Consider the following 24,368-nt stretch of genomic DNA (forward strand, 5'->3'; position numbering starts at 1 on the left):
CCCCACCATAACACAGCCACTCCAATGCTCTTGTCTGGAGAATCCCAGGGACGGGGGAGCCTGGTGGGCTGCCATCTATGGGGTCGCACAGAGTCAGACACAACTGAAGCAACTTAGCAGCAGCAGCATAACATGTGTTGGTGGTCTCATCCCTAAATTACAGGCAAGGAATGGAATTGTCCCAGGTCCTGAGGTGAGATCCAGAACTTGGATTCAGCTCTTCTGATCCAGAGCCTTCACCGGCTTCTTGACTTCATCATGGGAGCAAGGAAGGGACTCCATGTTCCTGATGAGCACCCATGGATGGACGAGGTGGGCCTCCTATGGACTGGCCCTTAGTAGGATGAACAAATAAGCCTGTGTCCCTTTCAGAGCAAGTGATGCTGGGCAGGGGGGCCCACAAGAGAGCTGGGCTGAGCACTGGGAACCAAGGAGGACAGGCTCTCAATTCCCCAACTTGTACAAAGACTTGACCAGTTGCCAGAGCTCTTCAATAAAATGTTAAAGAGTCCAAGCTAGCTTCCAACTTTGACGCCAGTACCTGCTAAGGTTATTTTCTCTCGCACTTGTCTCTTCCCTTTTCTCTGCCATCATTTCAATGAACAATACTTGTGAACATTTTCATACCACATCATGTCCCAAGTTCTTTTAAGGGAAGAGACTGAATCATATTTGCTTTGTTATTGTTTTTCAGCTGCTAAGTCATGTCTGACTCTTTGCAACCCCATGGACTGCAGAATGCCAGGCTCCCCTGTTCTCCACTATCTCCTGGAGTCTGCTCAAATTCATGTCCATTGACTGGGTGATGCTATCTAACCATCTCATTCTCTGTCATCCCCTCTTCTCCTTTTGCCTGCAATCTTTCCCAGCATCAAGGTCTTCTCCAATGAATCAGCTCTTCACATCAGGTAGCCAAAGTATTGGCGTTTCAGCATCAGTCCTTCCAATGAATATTAGGGTTGATTTCCTTTAGGATTGTCCTATTTCTTAATACATGGGAGCTGTGTTGAAACAGTGTTGATTAAAGCCAAGACATTGAATCAAAGCCAGAAGTCAGAATCAGGGCTGACATGGATCTTGGGGTAATTCTGGAGTCTCCACAGGGGAGTCTTCGTCTCGAGTGGGGACATGCACGTCCGCTTTCCTCCCGAGCTGTAGCAGAAGAGTCAGGCTTCCCGTCGCGTTTATACAGGGATCTGTGGCTTTCCCTCGAGGCTTTCCCACGAGGCTTTCCCACAGGGCTGTCACACGTGCCACCATGGTGTGAGTCGATACTCGGCGTGAACATCGAGGCAGTGCAGGGAAATCAGGTTCCTCTGGAGTGGACTGAGACATTTGGGGGACTTTTGGAATGGTGGCAGGACATCTGGAGTTCCTCTCGACTTTCCTTTTGAGAGCGCCACAAGGACTCTGAGCTGAGCAGGATGCAGTTCCTGCCCTCCAGGGGCTCCCAGCCTCCCCGGGGTCACAGGCATGGAGCCACCATGCCCATGAAGCACACTCAATGGGCAGGTGAGCCAGGATCCCGGAATCTCAGGAGGCTGGAACAGCTGGGATCTTAAGGCTTCCAGACAGGAATAACTTGAGGGTTGAGTTAACTTATCATGATTAAAACCTCCCTCTTAATAAACGATAGAAAGGAGTCTCTGAGAGGTTAGGTTACATGGCAAGGGAAGGAAGGAGCGGGGCTTTGAGCCAGGGTGACCCCCAGTCCTGGTGTGCCTGGGGCCGTCAGTGTCAAACCCAGGTAAGTCACAAGAAAACCAGGACAGGCTGGCCACCCTCCTTGGAACTGTACCCAAAGGTGTGGCCTCATCACCAAGCCCCTCATCTGATGCACAGGGGGCTGTTTATGTGCATTGTCTGTAATTGATGTAGGATCCAGTGACCCAGCATCACTTGCTCTGAAAGGGACACAGGCTTATTTGTTCATCCTACTAAGGACCAGTCCATAGGAGGCCCACCCCGTCTATCCATGGGTGCTCATCATATGATTGAATCAAAGCCAGAAGTCAGAATATGGTGGCTGGACTCAGAAGCAGGGGGCTGTTTATGTGCATTGTCTGTAATTGATATAGGATCCAGTGACCAGCTTCTCAGGGTACTGCCAATCAGGGTCAAAGGCTCAGACCAACTGATCCAGAGTTTTCTTGAATCAAGAACCATTAAGCCAGAGAACTGCCCATTTGGGCCTTCATTCTGTTGCATCAAAAAGGTTCCATGGGCCATGAATATAAAATGTGACGTGAACAACCTCACTTCCTGGGGAAAGCTGCATAGGTGTGCTTAGTTATGCTTTTTCCCTTGTTTTTTAGTATCTCCTGATTTCCCCTTCAAAGAGTTTCAGAATGTCTGCTAACGGGACTCTCTTCTCCACAACAGAATTTGACTTTGAAGCAGGACACAGCAGGTAGCCTTTGCCAATGACCTTACTTGAAGTACCTTTTATCTGAGGGTCCAAGAGCAGGCCTGGTGCAGCCAGGGAGGCCCTGAGTGTTTTGTGGCCTTGCTGCCAGGTTCAGGGGGTAGTGAGCTCCAAAGAGGGATCAGGAGCAAGGCCATTATCCAGAAGGCCTCCTTCCCTGTCCAAAAATCCTACTCTCTGGACCACAGGGATGAAGGTGTGGGAGAGGGTCCCTGGGGCATCTGGAGGATTGCCTTGGATGCCCTTCTGGCTCCAGGGAGGTAGCCATCGGAGCTGTCCACTGACATTAGAGCAAAACGGTGGAGGCAAGCAGGCCTCTGAGGAAGGAGGTGAGGAGAGTCCAGGGTTCAAGGACAAAAACACAGAGGTTTTGGGGTCAACCATGTTTGGCTCTGGGCTCTGCACCAGGTATGAAAACCAGGGCTGCTTAATCTGCACAGCCTTGGTTTCCTTACATAGGTGTAGAAGGCACTTTGCTGGGATATCATGAAGAAGGATGAGGACAGAGTGTGTAATGTGGAGACCATGAGATGGCAGCCATGGACAGTAACTATAGGATGACAAATGGAAGGGTCTTAGAGATGAGGAAAGAAGATCTAACTCTGCAGGGGCATATGGAGAGGAGGTGGCCAGAAAGGGGAAAGACACTTTCCCCACTCCCTCCACCTCATTTGTGGTAGTGTCAGCAAAGCTTGACTCCCTCCCTGACTTGGGCTGTTTCCTGACAGTTATCATCTCATTGTGGAAGTGAGAGATAGTCAAGGACTCGGAGCATCCACGGAGCTGCACGTGAACATCGTGAACATCAATGATGAGATCCCACGCTTCACCAGGTAGGCCTTGGGGCATGGGGAGGGGTCTCAAGTCTCTTCAGACTCATTTCATCTCCAGTGGAGGGCTGCCCCTTGCCCTGCCTGGAGGAGAGATAAAAGGAGAGGGAAGAGGCTCCAGACCATCAGGGTCCTTTACCTGGGCCTCTGGACTTCCACCTTCCACCTCAGTTCCCCGGCCTCCACAGCCCGTAGACATGTGCACCATGGGATTCTTAGGATGTTGGGGATGGGGTGGGGGTCACACACCTTGGCCTTGTGCAAGGCCTGCCAATGGGCACACGTAGAAGGTAAATATGAGGTACTCATAGGATAAAGCACTCACTGTTAGTAAGAGCACAATCCTAGAGAATGTCATTAGTCCAGACACTTTCCTTCCTCTTGGGATATCATTTTCCACTCTTGGGATATCATTGTCTCTGACTGAGGGAAGGGCTGTTTTGATGATGCCTAAGGGATCGGCTCACTGCTGGGTGCTCTGAGTTTCTTCCTGCTGCGGTGGATCCAGGACCTGTGTCTGGCAGCTCCTCCATACAGTTGACATGAGGAAGTGAATCTGGTGGAGACGGCCTGCGGGAGTGTGCCCGGCAGTAGCGTAGGCACAAAAGGGAGACCAGAGCCTGTCACCCATAGGAGGATTTAGGAGAGGGAGGTGGGATTCTGAGCCAGCATATGACTCTGCAAACAGCCTGACTTACTGGTTACAAAATTCTGCCTGCCCCAGTTTCTGAGCCAGGCTCAAAAACCACAATAAGGAAACTGGCAAAATGCCCTGCCTTGGTTCACTCTATTCATGGAATAAATTCAGCTCAGGAGATCCCACCAACAAAAAGCCACTGGGCCCCAGAACTATGTAGAATGCTTGTAAAGTATTCTGAGATTGAGGTATTAAAGCCACTCACAGGCTGAGTGCCTTTTGGCAAAACACACCACCGTTGTGAAACTTCTGGATATTATCACAATCTATAGCCCAGATGCTGGGTGTCAACGTGAAGGGAACAGCAGCAGAGATACTCCCATGAAATATTTCCCATCCATGCCTGTTGCCAGGTTAAGCTCAGAAGGATGACTCAGTACATTCCTGCTGACAGGCTCCTGCAGGAGCACAGTACAGGCAGCTTATAAATAGTTGTGACATTCCAGCCTGGATTCGGACTCAAGTATTGGCCAACATGGCAATGAGGATTCATCAGTGATCCCCAGAGGAAGGTGACGGTGGTGGGGCTGGAGCTGACACGTTCTGTGATCCCCTTCCCAGTCTGTGAGGTGGGAAAGCAGACTGTCAAGTTCACCCACGGGACAGAACTTGTAGGCCATCTGGTTTGAACTATGTCTTTCAAAATTAAGCAGTTCGCCTCTGCAGAAAGAGAACATGACCTTGGCTGTTTGGTGAGGCCCCCAGAGATGGCTCTGGAACTCTGGTTCTCACTTTCAGTTTGAGAGATGAACCTGTTAGGCTCCATCCCAGACAGGAAGCATGAACTATGTGACTGTCTAAACATTTTTTTGAAAAAAATAGTCAACTTTCTTTCAGAGTATTCCCCTGGATGTCGGTAGGGATGGGTCTGCAAGAGCTTGTGGTCTAGAAGGACTTGTGATCTAAAAGGGGGCAGGGTGGCTGCTCAGTTAGAGCAAACCTAGTCCCTTGGCCATCTGCTCCTTTAACAGGTTTGCTCAGTTTCAAACTGGATGCTGACTTTGAGGGTTTCCTGGTTCCCTGAACCATGATTCTTCTTTCCCTCCAAATCAGTGCTTGGACTAAACATTTGTTGTTGTTCAGTCGCTCAGTCGTGTCTGACTCTTTGCAACTCCATGGACTGTAGCACACCAGGCTTCCCTGTCCTTCACTGTCTCCCTGAGTATGCTCAGACTCATGTCCCTTCAGTTGATGATGCCATCCAACCATCTTGTCCTTTGCCGCCCCCTTCTCCTCCTACCCTCAATCTTTCCCAGCATTAGGGTCTTTTCCAGTGAGTCAGCTCTTCACCTTAGGTGGTCAAAGTGTTGGAGCTTCAGCTTCAGCAGCAGTCCTTCCAATGAATGTTCAGGGTTGATTTCCTTTAGGATTGACTGGTTTGATCTCCTTGCTGTCCAAGGGACTTTCAAGAGTCTTCTTCATCATCACAGTTCAAAGGGATCAATTCTTTGGTGCTGAGCCTTCTTTACGGTCCAACTCTCATATCCATTCATGACTACTGGAAAATTGGGATTAAACATAAGTTATTTAGTTCAGTATTAACACAATTAATTCCTCAAATGGACTTGAGTAGACTGAGTTTGAGTATGAAGTAGAAATGAAAAATGTGGAAGCAACTCTCCTCTCTTGACTATTTGTTAAGGTTCTGCAATGAACCCAATCAATTCAAGTACTATTTCTGTTGTTGAAAATGTCTCACCATTGTATTCCTGGATGGTGACAAATGTCTCAGTGTTTCCTGGACTTGCAACATGCACTCCAGGATGCTGCCATTATGAAAGCTGGGCAGCTGAGTAGAAGAAAACCTGACTTACATTCACCCATCTACATCACAGGCAGAGTGCTCTATATTTTTGCAGAGATCCTTGTTTTAGAGTTGTGCAGGAGGGTCTTTCTCTTTTTTGCCCACCCCTTTTCCATTGACTCGCAGTCCTTTTCAACCTTGTGCCAGATAGTGTAGACACAGTTTAGAGGCTTAAAAGACACCATCTCAGGTCATCCCGGATTCACCTCCTTTCCCCCGAGTGTGGCCATGGGCCCTGGCTCTGGTGAGCCAGTGTCATGGAGAGAAGAGTATGGGGAGTGGTAATATCAGAGCTTCTCCTGTCAGGGAACTGCCAGGGTCCTGGTTTTAGTGCATATGAACAGATCTCTGCTGTGGTCTCAGGGTGACACTTCTAAGTTAAGTGATATTTTATACACACTTGGGCCTTGGATCCTCAAGCCAGATGAACCACAGATTTTATCTTCTGCCAGGCTCAATATCAAGTCAGCCAAGGAAAGGATGTTCTATCTAGGCAATTGTATCTTCACCAATAGCCTGATCAGTTCTCCTCATGGGACCTGAGTTCCTGGAGCACCCAGCGTGGACTAGATGAGCCCACAGAACAGGGTCTTAAACAGCTGCACTCCTGACATGTCAAGAAGGATACTTTCTGTGGTGGGGCTGTCCTGGGCATCACAGGTTGTTAAGCAGCATCCGTAGTCTCTACTCACTACATGCCAATAGCAGCCTGCTCCTCTAGTTGTGACAAACAACAGAATCACCTGCAGCTGCAAACCACTGTCTTAGGAAAAAAAAAAAAAAAAAAAAAAGGAGGCTGGGAGGAAGGGGATTTCTCTCCCAAGGTGTCCTCTGTCTGTTCTATGAGAGGCTGGGAACCTGTGGCTTTTACCTCTAGGATCCCTTACAATGTGTCTGTTCTAAGTTGCTTCAGTTGTATCCAACTCTTTGCAACCCTATGGACTGTAGCCTGCCAGGCTCCTCTTTCCATGGGATTCTCCAGCAAGAATACTGGAGTGGGTTGCCATGCCCTCCTCCAGGGGATCTTCCTGACCCAGGGATCGAACCCACCACCCTTATATCTCCTGCACTGGCAGGCAGGCTCTTTACCCCTAGCACCACCTGGGAAGCCCAATTCCTTACACATGTAGTCTTTCTCAAACTTTAAAGTGCCTACACATTCCCTGGGCATCTTTGAAAATGTGGATCCTAATTCAGTGGTCTGGAGGGGCTAGAGGTCTGTCTGCAGATGCCACATCCTCAGGAAGCTGGTTTAGAAAAGCAGGAACCACATTTGGGGTAGCAAGGGTGAGGCTGTGAAGGTAGCATGGTTGTCTTAGCGATCTCTTTGTTGGAAGTTAACAGAACCCCCTCAATGTCGCATCCCCCCAAAAAATCCAACATGTTAGAAACAGGGGCTCTCACACAGTAGAATAAGGGCTTGGTGCAGCCTGAGAAGCCAGAGCCGAATCCCTCTCCCCTCTGTCGCTGCTGTTGGTTCCTGCCACCCCTGCTTCCCTGGACACACCAACTTTGTCCCTCCCTGGACCCCAGTGGGTGGCACAGTTTCCCTGAGAATGAAAGGTGGCTTCTGTGGGACTACCAGTGGTGAGAGGTCCAGAGCCCTGGGGTGGCCTCTTGGCCTGAACAAGATTACTGTCCCCCAACAGTGGAGTGAGCCTTCAGGGGGTCACCCCACAAGCGAGGGCAGGCCCAGGATCTGGGGAGGAGCCTGGCCAGGGAGGGCCTGCCTCTGACTCCCCCAGAGGTCCCCTCCCCTTTTTCCTCCCTCTGGCTCTGCAGATGATGGCACGAAAACACAGAGGCTTTCTGAGCTCATGAAATGAGTTCAATCCTTTGGATATAGGCTATAGCATTCCCCTCTTAAAGAAGCTCCCGCGTGGGAAAACTCAAATTTAGGAGACCGGGAAATTAGAGATGATAGAGATGACTTTGCCCCACAGAAGTGATTTTTCCTCCACAAAAGGACTTTCTGCAGAGTTATTTTAAATAATAAGCCTCCCTTGGTACATGCAAAATTACTCAATTACCAAGTTGTGCAGTTAACACTTCAAACCTATCTGTCTTGTTGCAAGGTAGTGGAAGTCTGAGAAAGGTGGGTAAGTTGGTAATTTGGGATTACCTTGTAAGAAGTCATCCTTGGAGGGCAGTGTGCTGACCTTGGCTTCTGGCGGGGGGCTCGTTTCTCCCTTCAGAGAACTGACCTCATGGTTAACACAACTTGGACAAGCATACACGTTCTGTGCATGAATTCTGCCTCCTCGGCCTAAAAAAAAAGAACTAAAAAGTGAGCAGAGACACTAGAACAGAGAAGGTTCATGATTTATTGTGAACCTCTAATAGCAGCTATGGGATGGGTGTCAGGAAACCATGGCTCTGGATATTGTGTCCAGAGGGATTTTCAAAAGAATTTAGGGGACTTCTGCACACATATTGGGAGAAGAGAAGACAGCTGGACAGGCCAATGATCCTTATTTTAAAAGATGTGAATGCTGAGACTGATCTGAAATGGCATCAGGCCTGCGTGGAGGCAGGGACTGAAGCCGATATAAATCGCTGCCATCACAGCGTGGTGACTTCTTTGCATCCACAGGGACGTGATCTTTGGAAACACAAAAGGCAGTCACCCCTCTTTTCAGCTGCTGAGTTCTCCCTCCCAAACAACGTTGATGCAATTCCAACAGCTCAGCGCTATATTTAGCTTGAACCAAAATACCCACCTCCCAGACTCCACCCTCCTGTGCCCCTGAAAATTAGCTGTGTCTGCTGAAATTCTGTTCCAGCCTGACGCACATGTACACCATTCCTGAGGAGCTGAGTCCAGGAATCATCGTGGCCCATATCACAGCGGAGGACCCTGATGATAGAGGTTTTACCAGCTTCCTTCTCTACAGCATCACTACTGTCAACAGCTATTTCATGATCAATCAATGTAAGTCAAACACATACATCCTTGTGTATTCCTAAATTCAGCCATTTGGCTTGTTTTACAAATATTTTCTCTTTTGGTCTGGGGCATGCCTTTATATCTATAGACTATTATAAGTTATTGGAGTAATAGGTATATTTTTGTGGCTGCACCTCATGGCTTGCTGGATCTTAGTTCCCTGACCAGGGATTGAACCCAGGCCCTCAGTAGTGAAAGCACAGAGTCCTAACCATTGGGCCAGCAGGGAATTTCCTATAATAGGTGTACTAAAAGCAGCTGGCCTAGGGGTTGGGGTCACTGAACAGGGTCTTGTGCGACAGCTGTATCACTACTTCCCCTTTGAGGCAGGTGGGTGTCTAGGGGCAAATGAGTTCACTATTGTGAGGGTACCCTGAAGCCTCCTAAACAGAGAACCCAGACCAGCACGGTCCAAAAGAAACAGAAGACAGATTTGTAATTCTTAAGTCTCTAGGGGCCACAAAAAGTAGAAACAGGTGAAATTCATTTTAATAAGGCATTTTATTTAACCCTGAAACCTCCTGAACAGAGAACCCAGACCAATCAATGTCCAAGACAGGAACTTACATGAGGGTTTTGTTTTTGTTTTTTTCTTTTGTATGTGTATAGAGGATATTCTCTTTGTAAGCCAGTCCTCACATCAAAACGTTCTTTTCCAGTTTACTCCAAGTCTTCATCTGTCTCTGACTCTTCGTTTCTCTCCAGAGAGCCATGTTCTGACCTTTGCTTTCTCAGTGACTGGGGCCATCCAAGTGGCACGCAGGATAGACAGAGATGCAGGTGAATTAAGACAAAATCCCGTCATATCTCTGGAGGTTCTGGTGAAGGATAGACCCTCCGGGGGTCAAGAGAATCGCAAGCAGATAACCTTCACTGTGGAAGATATTAATGACAACCCCTCGACATGCACCAAGTTCACCTTCAGGTATTTGCCTCACGTCACCCCTTTTAGGGGCCCTTGGCTTCTCTGCTATAGTCTGGTGGGGACTGAAGGATTGTGGGCACTGGAGACATGCTCAATAAAATAAGTGGATTTGAACTGTCTCTTTCAGTGAGAAACTTTCCTTCCTCATTTTTTCTCCTCTCTCTTCCATTTTCTTTCCTATTTGTATCTCCCTTCTTCATTTCCTTACTCTGTTAAAAAAATATTTTTATTTTGCTCTCCTCTACAACACGTTCATTTTTATTGGTGACAGGTCCACAGGACTTGTCAGACCCTCTCTGGACTGTGACTTTTCTTTATTTATTCGACTCACGGCAAGACCGTACTGTGGGTTAGCAGTTATAATAGATAATTCAGACTTAGGACCAGTAACTAGGAGCTCCCAGAGAAGCATGCCATCAGTAATATGAATAAATCAAACCAAGTGTTTACTTAAAACAAAGCATCTAATTCACTTTACACAACTTAATTGCCTGTAAACAAAAGGCAGCAGAGAAGAGGGGAAAGACAGATACAAGTTCTTTTGGATATTTTGACCTGATTTTTGTCTCACAATCTACTCACCATTATTTTTAAATAAAGTCCCCTGTGATTTTAAGTTAACATGTCTTTTGGAAAACAGTACCATCTTTCTGGGCAGCAGAGAATGAGATGGTTAGATAGCATCACCGACTCAATGGACATGAACTTGGGCAAACTCCAAGAGGTTTTCATGTACCCTGTGTACACACTGTAATAGTTCCTTTACTAAACCTCCCAGAATTATCCTAATTTGCCATCTGCTTCTTGCTGAGGCTCCTATCAAATCAATAATAGCCTTGAAAATCTGACAAGTTCCTATCCCAACCCCAACAGCAGAATCTGTTTGATGGGTGGGAACAGTTGTCTTGAATAGTTAGGACTGGACTTCCATTTTCTACATAAATCAAACCCACCTCTGTTAAGAGAAGTCTGGTCCGGAATGCAGTAGAGATGATCCATAAACTTTACACTCTCACTTTCTTTGTGAATCTAAATCTATGCTAAGGCTACTGTGTAGCTCCAGTGCATCTTGGGAAATTCTCTTCCTCATGTCCTGCTCTTCTAGACCCTCCTGCTTTCTCCTTTGTTCTCCTGCCCTGAGAGGTGGGGGAAGACGGTTGAAGAGTAAGAACTCTGGGTATGAATGACTGGAGAGGCTGTGCTATCTCCAATCTTCCTGGTCAATTTTCTCCCCTCAATGCACTTCTGATAAGTGTATCCTGTGGCTTCCTGCAGTACAGAGCCCTTGATGTGTGAGATGGCAGTTTGCAGACTGCATTCCATATTAGCTGGTAAAATCACATTTTGAATATCCTAGACTGTCTTGATAATCTTCTCTTCAAATGAGCCTTGAAGGTCAATACCAGCCAGGAACTGAGCTAACTGTGTTTTTTACTAAAGATAACTCCAAACAAGGTTCTAGGAGGGCTCTGGGCTTTTCCAGCAGGTGTAACCTGCAGTCTCTCCTCGAAAGCCAGAGCATGAGAAAGGGCAACAAAAGGGCTCCTTCTTCTGCCGTCTTGGAAGAGGAAGTTTTTACTCCCAAACCCTAGCCTCATTTGCACACTCCGGGGGCTGGGAAACCCTGGACCGCATCGCCCACCATCCTCCCATGCTTGGTGTCTTCTCCATTCCCACCACACCAGAGCGGAAAAACACCATCAGATCAAAACTGAACCAAAGGACAGAACCGGTGTTGCCACAGGCTCTGACAGCCTCGCCTCTGGATGTGCATTCCTTCTTCAGGGATCTTGGCGTGGACCCTGCAGTGGGGTTTGGGAACTCAGGTAGAAGTGGGTGGGAGGGCCCCAAGCTGCCCAGGGATCCAAAGAGGCAGGTGGCTTTGTGCTGTGTTTCCCGCCACCCCCGTGGGTCCGGGCAGCCCGGAGATAGAAACAGCCCCTGCGGCTTTCCCAGGCTGGTGATGAATGAGCCCATGGCCCCGATGGAGGCATCAAAGGCTCCGTGACAGCCCCGCTCTGGTTGTAAATTGTCAGGCGCTTGGCTGAAAGCGCCTGGCAAGCTGTTTGTGAGCCGTAGGCGGAGGAGGTCGACGACTCATAAGGCGGCTGGGCCTGTCACCTCTGCATGGGGAAGGAACCGTGGTCAGATGACTGGGAGTGAGGGCAGCCTGCCTTTGAGGCAGGGAGTGATGAATGAGGGGGAGTGGTGTTCCAAGTCATGCGTTTAGGGGGAAAATACCAAGTGGCAGGAGAGAATGAAAAGAACATGCCAGGTGGCCCTAAGCAACTGAAAGTGAAGGCCTTTTTTGGAGGGCGTGAAATGTCTGGCTTCAGGACCCTAGAGTCTTTGCATGATTGCAGCCTCCTGGCTTCTGCAGACTTGTACTCAGAGCTCATATTTCTGAACCCTTTAGGGCCTGGAGAGTCACTGATGGAACCTAAAGTAAAATGTACTGTGCCTCTTTACACTAACAATAGAGGATACTGCCTAGATATATCAGCTTTCTGGGATAGGTCTTGAAACACTCTGAACCAGTCATTCTTAATCTGTAAAATGGGGACAAGAATACAAACCTCTTGGTGATGAGGAGATGAAATACAGAGCATGTTCAAAAACAGAGACATTACTTTGCTGACTAAGGTCCGTCTAGTCAAGGCTATGGTTTTTCCTGTGGTCATGTATGGATGCGAGAGTTGGACTGCGAAGAAGGCTGAGCGCCGAAGAATTGATGCCTTTGAACTGTGGTGTTGGAGAAGACTCTTGAGAGTCCCTTGGACTGCAAGGAGATCCAACCAGTCCATTCTGAAGGAGATCAGCCCTGGGATTTCCTTGGAGGGAATGATGCTAAAGCTGAAACTCCAGTACTTTGGCCACCTCCTGTGAAGAGGTGACTCATTGGAAAAGACTCTGATGCTGGGAGGGATTGGGGGCAGGAGGAGAAGGGGACGACTGAGGATGAGATGGCTGGATGGCATCATGGACTCGATGGGTGTGAGTCTGAGTGACCTCTGGGAGTTGGTGATGGACAGGGAGGCCTGGCGTGGTGCGATTCATGGGGTCATAAAGAGTCGGACACGAATAAGCGACTGAACTGAACTGAACTGAGGATGCATAGAGTTGGTATTTAACAGACAGTATCTGTTCTAAGCATCCAGACATCATGCAATCAAGATAGGAGCAGAGATGCTGGGACTCCTGTCCAGATGAGACACAGAGGCGATCTTTGCCTGTGGTGGCATCATGGAAATGTAGTTACACCTGCAATAAAGACCACTTTCCTGGAAGTAAACCCAGTTATCTTCAGCAGCCCAAGACCATCCTCGCCGTCAGACTTGGCTCCATGTTTGCCAAGCCCATTTTAGCTGCCATGAAGAGCTAATGTGGAAGGTAGAAAGCAGCATAATTTGGTTGCCGAGAGAAGTGATAGTACAGAGTATCAGAGAATTTAACTCATGTTGATGCTCCGAGAACAAGATGCCAAGACAGGATTAAAAGCGCAAGGGTTTTATTAGTGGAAATGCCTATGGGAGAAGATGGGGACAGAGCTAGGCTAGGCTGCAAGAGCCATCAGATTGTGATGCAAGCCTGACCTAAGTAAAGGAACAAGGGAGGATGCGTGGGTGAGAATGTTCTAGTCAGCTATGCAGTCCATGAACTTGGCTAGGGCAATGGGGAGTCCAGGAGCCAAAGTCAGCTGTCACAGGACAGGAATGAGTCTGCCTTAGTATCTCTGTCCTGCCCTGTCATTGGCACATGACCTCACTGCAAATCCAGCAATGGGTTTTAGAGCCCGGCAGCTGGGATCTGCAGTCCATTATCTTCCCTCAGCTGAAAGTCTTCCAGGCACATTCTCATGACAGCCATAATATATTTTTATAAGAAATTCTTCCCAAGGCAAAACATGATTGTGGTAGGTACAGAAAAAAGAAAAGGAAGAAAGAAAGAAAAGGAAAAAAAAAACAGCACTCATACAAATTCCTCTCTGCCTATACACAGGCTGTTTTGCAGTGTGATTTTGCCTTTCCTCCCGCTGAAAGATGGGTATCTCCTTCTACTCCTTAAATCTGGACTTAACCAGGTGAATTGCTTTGGCCATCAGAACATTCACAAACATGGCACGCAGGGGCTTGAAAAGTGTTACGCATTGGGATCTGCCCTCTCTTGCAACTTTTGGAAGTAGTACTTCCTAAGATCTCCATGAGAAGAGCCCAGCCTAGCCTCCTGGAGTATGAGAGACAATACAAAGGAGAGACCACCCACCTTCCCACCAGAGGTGTGAGTGAGGCTTTCCGGGAGCATCAGCCCCCAGCAAGCCATCAGTGACTGGGCAGACCAGCCAAGCAGGACTAGAAGCAAAAGCAAATGGATAACCAATAGTGTTGTAAGAAAGAATAAGTGCCCATTGTTTTAAGCCCCTAGGTTTTGGGCTGGTTTGTTTTGTAGCAGAAGCTAACTGACAAGTCTATTTTCCAGATGGAAAAACTGAAACCTGGAGACACATGAAGACACTCAATGAACTGAAGCCTGGAGGTGTCAACCACACTTCCTTGGAGTCTTCCACTCCAAGCTGGGCTTGACCAGATGCCTCTGAGTTTGGCAGCAGCTTTACTCATTTGCGTGTTATTAATATTTGCCTCACTCCAGGAGTGAACTGAGATTGGGACCCAGAATTCCACCCTTAATAAGCCTCTATTGAATAAATGATGCTAAGGTGTCTGGAGGACCTTCCATGCCTTTGAAGTCATGAGAACACAAGTAGAGGAACTTGTAATCTTCTAAGCATGGGAGCGGAGGGGTGTAGGGGTACAGGGATCTCTCCCAATCAGATTATCAATTCCTGCATGCAGGGACATAATTTATATTTCTCTTATATTTTTCTTCACTCCTGTACTAGTCCCATAAGCTACCATTCATTCATTCAACAAGTATTTCCTGAGCATGCCAAGAACAAAGCAGATAAAGATCTTCACCCTTGTGGAGCTTACATTCTTGGAGCCAGGGGTCAGGGGAACGGGACAGGTAATAGACAGGATAAGTAAGTAAACTATATAAGTGTATTGAAAAAAGAGAAGTGCCAAGCATTAAACGTAAAGCAGGGAAGGGGAGAGGGAGCAATGGACAAGGGTGTTGACATTCTAGATGGGGTAGCCAGGGAGCCTCCTGAGAAGGTGCCATTGATTCAAGACTAAAGAAAGAGAAAGAGCAAGCAGTGTGCACATTTATGGGAGGAGCGTTGCACAGTAACTGCAGTGGCCCTGAGGCCAGGGCCCAGGGAGTGTCCAGGAGCATAGGGAGGCCAGGGCAGGAGGGCAATGAACAATAAGAGTTAGTAGATGAGCTCAGACAGGTAAGGGGTAGGGGTGAGTGGCGCGCACGCATCATGAAAGATGCTATAGATCGGAGTTAGGACTTGGAGGGAAATACGGAGCCTTCTGGGATTTAGGAGCAGAGAAGTGGGATGATCTGACAACACTTTTCACAGGCTCCCTCTGGCTGCTGGGCTAAGAATCTTCTGAAAGGAGGCAAGGACAGAGCGGGGACGCCAGCTGGGTGGGCAGTGCCTTAACTACAGACTTGCTTTCAGTTGAAATGAAAGTTAGGCTGTCTAGCCTAAGGCCTATGTTAGAAGGAACACTCAGTCACCATTTGTTGAGGAAAATATTGAATCGTGTCTTTTTGCCAGCATTATGGTGCCTGAGAGAGCAGCCAGGGGGACGTCGCTTCTGGACCTGAACAAGTTCTGCTTTGATGATGACAGCGAAGCACCAAACAACCGATTCAACTTCACCATGCCATCTGGAGTGGGGAGAGGCAGCAGGTTTCTACAGGATCCAGCTGGCTCTGGGAAAATCGTGGTCAGTTAATGGGCATTGCATCATCGAAACGGCACTGGGGAGGTTCGTCTAACATGCATAGTCCTCCTGCTGCCCCACAGAGAGAAATTTCCGAAGTAACTTCCTCTCCGACTGACTGTAACTGACAAACTGATAGTGACTCTGTTTTCCCCATTTGGTCTTTATTTTACCCAAGTTCCAGAAATTGTTCGTTATGCATGGTCATGCCTGGGGTGCTAGGGATTGGATTCTCTCTTGCATGGCTCGCAGTTGGCAGCCTGTGAGTCCGGTTAGCTGCCTCCACAGTCACCTCTGTTCCCTCTGGGCTCAAGCACTTTTGTTTGTTTCAGGGCTCTTTCCTGGCCATAGTGGTGTGAGTTGAGAGAGAGCAGGGCCTGGGGTCATGAGCGTGTCTTGTTAAATTCCACACTGTAGGACCATGGGAGACCCAAAGGAGGATAAGAAAAAGAGGAGTATCTCTACAGGGGCCAATACCGAAATGGAAGAACATGGCATGAAAGGCGGGTCTCAGTGAGCTGTGTGAGATCTTTCACAACAAGGTTCCCATCGGACGGTTGTGGGGACAATGAAGGAGAAAGATAGAAGGGCAGGGGAGGTGGAGGTCTTAAAGGGAGTGGTCTTGATGGGGGAGGTGGTCTTTGCATCAGAGATAAAGCCTCAGGAAGAACAAGCAGCCCACCAGCCATCATCTCATCTACCCCCTTCTTCACTTCCCATCCTCAAGAGTTATACCAATTTTATTCATCACATCAACTAAAAATAACTTCTATATTTTTCTGTTTAAGAAATTAATACATGTTTACTATACCAGGAAACACAGGAAAGCATTACTATTCAGTAATAAGCACTATTAACATGTTGATATGTTTCCTTCTTGTCTGCTTCCCTGTGCACAAATTTTATGTATAGTCTATACATATATCCATAAATATTCTAAATGATGGAAATAGCCCTGCATGTAGGATTCTGTATCATGTTTCTCTTCAACTTACTTGAAGTCTTGAGCCTATGCTGGACAATAGTGCTTGATGAACATGTTTAAACATAGATTCTGTCTCTTGTTAAATTCCATCAAATAAGTCCTCTAGTAGTGAGTAAGGGCATGGACATAACTTTTTAAAGCTCCTTCTATGGCCAAAATGCTTTTCAGAAAGGTTTTGCAATTTACATGTACACCAACAGTATATGAAAATGTCAGTTCAGTTAAAAGGATTGTTTATTCTGTGTAATCCGATCTCTCTGTTTTAATCTAGTTGATTGGTGATCTAGATTATGAAAATCCAAGTAATCTAGCAGCCGGCAATAAATATACCATGATAATTCAGGTACAGGATGTTGCTGCTCCTTACTATAAAAGTAAGTATCATTTTGATTTATTTCATAAAGCATCTTCCTTAAATTGAAGTGACTAAACTGTGCTAGACCATGCTTAGTCCTGGGCTGGGGATGTATTGGTATTCAAAAGGAGACTTCCAACACCCCCAACACTTGAAAATCAGACCAGTCTCCTCTTGTCCTTCACCAAGAACAGTTAATCAGTCTCCAGATCCTTTCTTCTGTGTCACCTACTAAAATCTCAAAGACCTGGTGCCTCCCCCTCCACTGTACCCCATCCCCATCCTACTAGTACTGCTCTAAGGCAGAACCTCCTCTTCTGTAGCCGAATTACAGTGCTAAGAGTCTTTTAAGAGTCTTTCTCCCCACCTTTAGTCTTGCCCACTTCCAACGCACCCATCACATTTCTGACAGTGATTTTCAGGAAACACAAATGTCATCATATTACTTCCTTACTTAAAGCCCCGTATCTGTGTCTCCTTATAATTGTCAAGTTCCTGTTCAAACTCTTGACTTGGCACAAAGTGATAGAGCAGGTCATGTGAATTTTTTTGGTTTCCCAGTGCATATAAAAGTTATATTTACACTATGCTGTAGTTTGTTAAGTGTGCAATAGCTTTACTTCTGAAAAAATAATGTACAGGGGTTTCCCTGGGGGTTAGATGGTTAAGACTCTGCACCTCCAACGCAGGGGGCATGAGTTTGACCCCTAGTCGGGGAACTAAGATCCCATAAGCTGCATGGCACAGCCAAAAGAACGATAATAAAAAATTTTAAGTAATGAACATACTTTAATTAAAAACACTTTATTGTTTAAAAATGCTAACCATCACCTGAACCTTTAGTGAGTCATAATCTTTTTGCAATGGTAACATCAAAGTTAATTGATCGCAGATTACCATAACAATATAATAATGACGAAGAAGTTTGAAATACTGCAAGAAACACCAAAATGTGACACAGAGACACAAAAGTGAGCAAATGCTGTTGGAAAAATAGTGCCATATTTTTCAACTTGCTTGACACAGGGTTGCCACAGTCTTCAATTTGCAAAAAAAATGCAGTTATCTGCAAATTACAATAAAGGGCAACAGATCGAGAGATGCCTGTATTGTGATTTAATGTTTCTCCTATTTCCACTTATAGATAACATCTACATTTATATCTTAACAAGCCCAGAAAATGAGTTTCCTCTTGTCTTTGATAGTCCATCCTATGTATTTGCCGTGTCAGAACTGAGCCCACGTAAGTAACCTACAAGACAGGACTGCAGGGCCCTTGAGGGACCCATTCATATGGAGGCACTTGGGCGGCGGGAGGCTCCCTGCCAGAGGCCCTGGTGGTATTATGCACAGCAAATCACCGCTGATTCCTGTTTACTGCATCTCTTACTTCTTTTTAAATTGTCCTCACTGTGGAGGAGCCCTTCAAGTGAAATCTAGATTTAAAAAACTGTTGACTAAACTGCATTTCTCTGAACCCCCTGATTGCCTCTTTGTCTGGGTGCCTGATTCTGCTAATCCTCTCTTTTTGCAGCCCAAGTTTTCCCTTGGTCTCCATTGTGATTTTTATCCAGCTCACTCAGAATTGAGATTTAAAAATAGAAGGCTTCCCATTTCTAGATTTCTCTCATTTACAAACAAAATAAAGATGCTCTCTCTTTCCATCACAGGATTCCCTGGAGGCCCCTTTTTCCCACCCTTTAGGACTTCTTGATTTCTGCAGGCTCCTTCCAATCAGGCTGAGTTTCTCCCTGTCTCTCCCAGTTTGAAGAGAACACTGTTAACTCTACAATAATCAGAGTTTATTACAGCCTTTGATTGTGGCTACTTCTGTACTAAAAACCAAACAAAACCAAAACTCTGCCTCTAAAATAATCTCTTAATTTCATTCTCTCTCTTTATGATGAGCTCCATTTCCTGACATTACATTTTAAACAAAACACAAACAGCAGGTCTCAAGAAAATGCTTTTAGTTCCTTATGCCTTACCCAGTGAATAACAAATGCAACAGGAATGGGCTTTTTATGAATTTATAGATCCTGATACAATTGTTAATCACCTGTTTTGAGTCAAACACATAATGCCAGCCTATGTATTTGAATAAAAGAAAATTCTGCCCTTGAGGAGTATAATTTATGAGGAAGAACTACAAAACAAGCAAGACAAAATTCCAGCAGCCCCACCAACAAGACTTGTAAAATAAGCCAAATGGAACAGGATTTAAAAATCAAAAATATCCTAATCATCCTGTGGCTAACCCCTTAAAAATTAGTTTTTATTTTGCTTATAAGAGCACCCCAGGCTCATTAGAGAAAAATCTGAAAAATAAAAAAGACAACACTGCTGTAAAAAGATGTATATGGGAGGATGTTCTTTCCAGTGTTATGATCATATAATAATTGGCATACTTGGAGTCTATATAAAGGCATGAATTGTCTTTTACACTTCACAGTATTGCTTGGATCACATGGCCAGTTTCCTAGTGGGTGTCATTAACGTAATTTGAATGTAATAGAATTGAAGATATAAAACACACAGAGTTTGAACAGCAAAGAGGCCTCTAAAAGTCTGTCGGCCCATGGCACTGAGAATGTCTGCTCCTGGTTCCTCCCCTCACCCCCAAAGCAGGACTAATCTCAGATATTATTCTCAGGAGTAATCACAGGTACTTTATTCTTCCAGCTAGAACCCGGGTTGGACGAGTGCAAGCGACAGATAAAGACTTCCCCCAGAGCCGCATCACATACTCCATCTCTGCTGGGGGGGCCAGCCAGCAGTATCCAAATATATTTTGGATTAATCCCCAAACAGGAGAACTCCAGCTGGTGACTAAAGCAGACTATGAAACAATCCCTGTCTATATTCTCCGAATCCAGGCCACCAACAGCGAGGACAGCAGCTCAGTCACTGTGAGTGGGGCTGTGGTGCATTCACACGCATCCAAGTGGTTGACTTTGGGTCTCCCTGGCACCCTCCAGGTGTGGCTGTAGCAATAAAGAATCTTAAAAGGGCACCCCCTGCAGGAAGTGGCTAATGGTATCCCACACAGCACAATCAGACACACACAGGAGTGCCAGGAAGTAAAGACTGACATCTGTAAGCCCACGTTTGTGTGTACTGGGAGAAGCACTGAGATGGAAGGCTGCCCTGGGGGCATGCTTCCTTCTGTTGCTGTTAAATCTCCTCTTGCTTTTGTGGTGGGCTGGTGCTGTGGATCACCCCCAAGTATTCGAAGTTTTCCCCTATTCGTAACCCACCCACATCACAGCAGGTGAGCTAGGTCTTAAAAAAAAACTATCTGGCTAGACATGGGACTATATTGCTTTGCCACATCTGATGTTGAGAATCTGGTTACATGCATTTCAGGAGTCAGGAGGTCTGAGTAGGGCCTGAGAACCTATATTTCTGACATGCTTCCAAGTGGCGCCTATGCAGCTAGTCCATAGCCATACTTTGAGAAGCCTGGGTCTGTGCTAACAGTGTTTAGGACTATTTGAGAATAATATGAGGGCCACAAAGAGGGAAATATTTCTTGGTCTTTCTTGTTAATAAAGTGAAAAAGCATAAGGCAAAATGAACTCAGCTAGCAGCAGTCATCCCTGTGTGATAGAAAGAATGACTGGTTCAGAGTTAGGAGGCAGAGTTCATTTCTCAACTTTGATCCCAATTTTCCAAGGGGGTCTGAGCAATGCTTACTTTGTACCCTGATTTCTCTCTCTCACCTGGAGAATCACCTCATAACCCAATGCCTGAATAGTCCAGTTCCTCTGATGACTTGCTTTGAATTAGTGGGACAATGTTTTTAACGATGTGTGAGACTCAGCATTGCTAGCTAAGGAAAAGATGTGCTTAGTTGAAGGTAATTGTTGTGTTTGTTAGGTTGGGTTTTTGAGAGGAATGAATGGAGTCCACTCTGGGAGCTAACTAGAGAGAACATTTCAATTTATTCCCAGGCTCAGGAATAACTGAAATCCCCAAATTTCAAAGGTAGAATGGATACGACTCAAAAATTCATAAGCTTTTTAAAAGGGTGATGATCACATAAGTCCCTTTCAGGGCTGACATTCAATGTTCTGTGCTGGCAGGCATCCCAGTCCATATTCCAATTCACCAGGCATAAAAGATGGTGATGAAAGAGAACAGGCTGGCCCCTGCTTGTGGCCTGCCAGCACCACCAGCTCAGTGTGGTGCTGATAGCCTGGGTTACAGATGAGAGCCTGGCTAAGCCGGGTCGCCTCCTTCTATCCCAGTGGTTCTCAACCCTGACTGTGTGTTAGAATCAGCTGGGGAACGTAAAAAACAGGCCTGGGCACCAACTTCCAGAGAGTCTAATTCACTTGGTCTGGAGTGGGCCAGACAAGTGGAACCAGTGTTGAGAGCCATTGCTCTATCTTCCAAGGTTAAAGGTAGCACTTCCAACTCAGAGAGGCAGCAAGCAAAGAAGCATAGGAGGGTCACCACAGATCCATCATTGTTACTGAAAAAACAACTCAGCATCATCTGGGGATGAGTGCATGTGTCTAGATGCATGTGTGTGAGGGGTGTGGAAATACATTATTATGTATATTATGCATACATGCATGTACACATACACACACATGATAAAGGTAATAACATAGGACTTGGAGTAGGGTACCTTAGTTCAAATCCCAGTTCCACCACTCACCAACTGAATGAATAGCCTTAGGTCAATTACCTAATCTCCCTAAGCCTCAGTTGCCCCATCTATAAAGTGGGAATAATCATATTATCTATCTTGGGTGAGGTTCAGGTCAGTTCAGTTCAGTTCAGTCGCTCAGTTGTGTCCAACTCTTTGCAACCCCATGATTCGCAGCACACCAGGCCTTCCTGTCCATCACCAACTCCCAGAGGTCACTCAGACTCACGTCCATCGAGTCAGTGATGCCATCCAGCCATCTCATCCTCTGTCGGCCCCTTCTCCTCCTGCCCCCAATCCCTCCCAGCATCAGAGTCTTTTCCAATGAGTCAACTCTTCGCATGAGGTGGCCAAAGTACTGGAGTTTCAGCTTTAGCATCATTCCTTCCAAAGAACACCCAGGGCTGATCTCCTTCAGAATGGACTGGTTGGATCTCCTTGCAGTCCAAGGGACTCTCAAGAGTCTTCTCCAACACCACAGTTCAAAAGCATCAATTCTTCGGCGCTTAGCCTTCTTCACAGTCCAACTCTCACATCCACACATGACCACAGGAAAAAGCATAGCCTTGACTAGACGGACCTTAGTCGGCAAAGTAATGTCTCTGCTTTTGAATATGCTATCTAGGTTGGTCATAACTTTTCTTCCAAGGAGTAAGCGTCTTTTAATTTCATGGCTGCAGTCACCATCTGCAGTGATTTTGGAGCCCCCAAAAATAAAGTCTGACAGTGTTTCCACTGTTTCCCCATCTATTTCCTATGAAGTGATGGGACCGGATTCCATGATCTTAGGTGAGGTTAAACCTCACTAATTCACAAAAAGCACACAGCCCAGTGCCTGGCACACAGTAAGGACTAAATGATAACTACTTCACAAGGCCACTTTCTTGCTGCTCTAGGTTACTGTGAACATCATTGAAGAAAATGATGAAAAACCAATTTGTACCCCAAACTCATATTTCCTGGCCATCCCAGTGGATCTGAAAGTTGGCACAAATATTCACAACTTCAAGCTCACATGTACTGACCTTGATTCCAGCCCTAGGTCTTTTCGTTATTCCATTGGTGCAGGTATGATATTGATGTCAGTGTTCCTGGATCCTTGCTGTGGGCTCCTGGTGTTGGAGGCTGCAGCAGCTGTTTAGGTAGAAGAGGTGGGGAGGCAGAGTTCACATACTGATCTGGCACCGAGTGAGGGGTGGGCTGTCTTGAATGAGGAAAGCAAGGATGAGGGGTCTAATGGTTCTGGAACCCCTCTTTCCTGCCTTGGCTTCCCCTTCTCACCTAATTCTTCCCAGACTCCCATGCTTAGCTGCCCAAAGGCCCAAGGAAGGGTGAATCCCTTTGATGGTGACTCCCGCCCTCCCATTCTCAGCCTGTCTCATGATTCATGAATCAGATTAGTGTAGTTAAAAAAATATTTTAGTTCAACTCCTCCCCCAGCTCTTTTGCTGCAAGCTTATAGTGGGGGCAGGGGATCCCAAACCTCTCTCTGGATAATAATAGATGAAATAGATTAAATGCATTTTGAAACGTGTCCTCAGGAATTCTCTTCTGCTCCATTCATTTTCTCTCTTTAAAAATATACCATTGTGGGAGAGAGAAAAAAGAGCACCCCTCAATGGAAATGAGACCAAAATAACTCATCTAATGAAGTGCTGGGGCCAGAGATTTAAACCCAAACAAGCAGAGCAATTTCACGTGAGAGAGTAGAAATCCAGCTTGGCCACCCACTGAGCCCTGGCAAAGCAGGAACTCAGGCAGCAGGAAGCCTCTCGAGCAGGCTGTGTCACCAGGGGCAGAGCCTGCCTGGAGACAGCAACTGTGACTGCCAGAGATGGAAATAATCCATACTGAGAACCCTCCAGGTCTTTACAACGGGGCACTTTGCTGCTAAGGGAGTAACAATTGCATCATCCCTTGTTCCATTTACTGGTTTTCAGTCGGTAACGAGTCTGGAGCTATCGGAGGAATGAGCAAGGGCTGCTTGGGAGGGGCAGCCTCTCTGCTCTGGGCTCCTGAAACTGTGAGCCTGCGGCCCCCACCACGGGAGGGTGGAGGGAGGCAGATATGGGGACTGCAGTCCCTGCCTGAGCAGGCGGTACCTTCCTTTAGGGGACTCCAGGGTCATCTGTCACTGGTGTGACCAGCCACGTTCCATGAAAGGCGTGGAGTGACTTTGGCCTATGGCTAGAGACCGTGGCCCCCCTTCCTTCTTGCTGCCCACTGGTCTGAGTATGAGTTACACGTGGTTACTAAACTAATGCTGAAGGTGTCATTGACCGCACCAGGACTGTTCGGTTTCCGCCTGACGCCCAGCAGGATGGTGGCCGTTCTCCTGAGACACACGTGCCGGTGCCCTTTTCTGCTCTTGTTTTCACTGCAGCCACACTGGTTGTGAGCAACACAACCAGATTTCACTCATGAAATCTCTGGGGTAGATAAGGATCATAGTCTATCATTGACCCCACCCTGGTACATCAGAAACAATCTACATCTGCGGTGTGGATGTTTAAGGAAAAAGACTGGATGGTGTTTTCTTTTAAACCTTTATTTCTCATGCTCTTTTCTTCCTTTTTCCCAAAATCCTTGCATCAAATCTCATTTAGGCAATATCAACAATCATTTCACTTTCTCTCCCAACGCTGGGTCCAATGTTACAAGCCTGATCCTGGCGACTCGCTTTGACTATGCTAGTAGGCTTGATAAGATCTGGAACTACAAACTGCTGGTCTACATAACCGATGACAACTTACTGTCCAGCAGGAAGAGAGCTGGGGCTCTTGTTGAAACCGGGACCGTGACACTGAGTATTAGTGTCATTCCTCACCCAACCACGATTATCACCACAACTCCCAAGGTAAGGGCTCTGGGAGCTGGACTTCTCAGAT

The 24,368-nt window shown here is 46.6% G+C and overlaps 1 protein-coding gene across 2 annotated transcripts in view; it reads left to right on the forward strand.

Moving 5' to 3' along the window:
- Positions 1–24,368, forward strand: part of CDHR3 (cadherin related family member 3) — a 73,670-nt gene that overhangs the window by 38,435 nt on the left and 10,867 nt on the right. The window contains exons 5-14 of one of the 2 annotated variants that reach the window (XM_040260813.1): positions 2,316–2,410; positions 3,154–3,258; positions 8,540–8,688; positions 9,439–9,628; positions 15,315–15,486; positions 16,740–16,842; positions 17,968–18,066; positions 19,506–19,732; positions 22,377–22,548; positions 24,087–24,337. In XM_040260813.1, coding sequence (XP_040116747.1) covers positions 2,316–2,410; positions 3,154–3,258; positions 8,540–8,688; positions 9,439–9,628; positions 15,315–15,486; positions 16,740–16,842; positions 17,968–18,066; positions 19,506–19,732; positions 22,377–22,548; positions 24,087–24,337 — 1,563 coding nt within the window. The remainder of the gene's footprint in view (positions 1–2,315; positions 2,411–3,153; positions 3,259–8,539; positions 8,689–9,438; positions 9,629–15,314; positions 15,487–16,739; positions 16,843–17,967; positions 18,067–19,505; positions 19,733–22,376; positions 22,549–24,086; positions 24,338–24,368) is intronic. The other variant, XM_040260814.1, reaches the window with a different exon arrangement.

This window comes from Oryx dammah, unplaced genomic scaffold, assembly GCF_014754425.2.
Source record: "Oryx dammah isolate SB20612 unplaced genomic scaffold, SCBI_Odam_1.1 HiC_scaffold_18, whole genome shotgun sequence".
Classification (NCBI taxonomy): Eukaryota; Metazoa; Chordata; class Mammalia; order Artiodactyla; family Bovidae; genus Oryx; species Oryx dammah.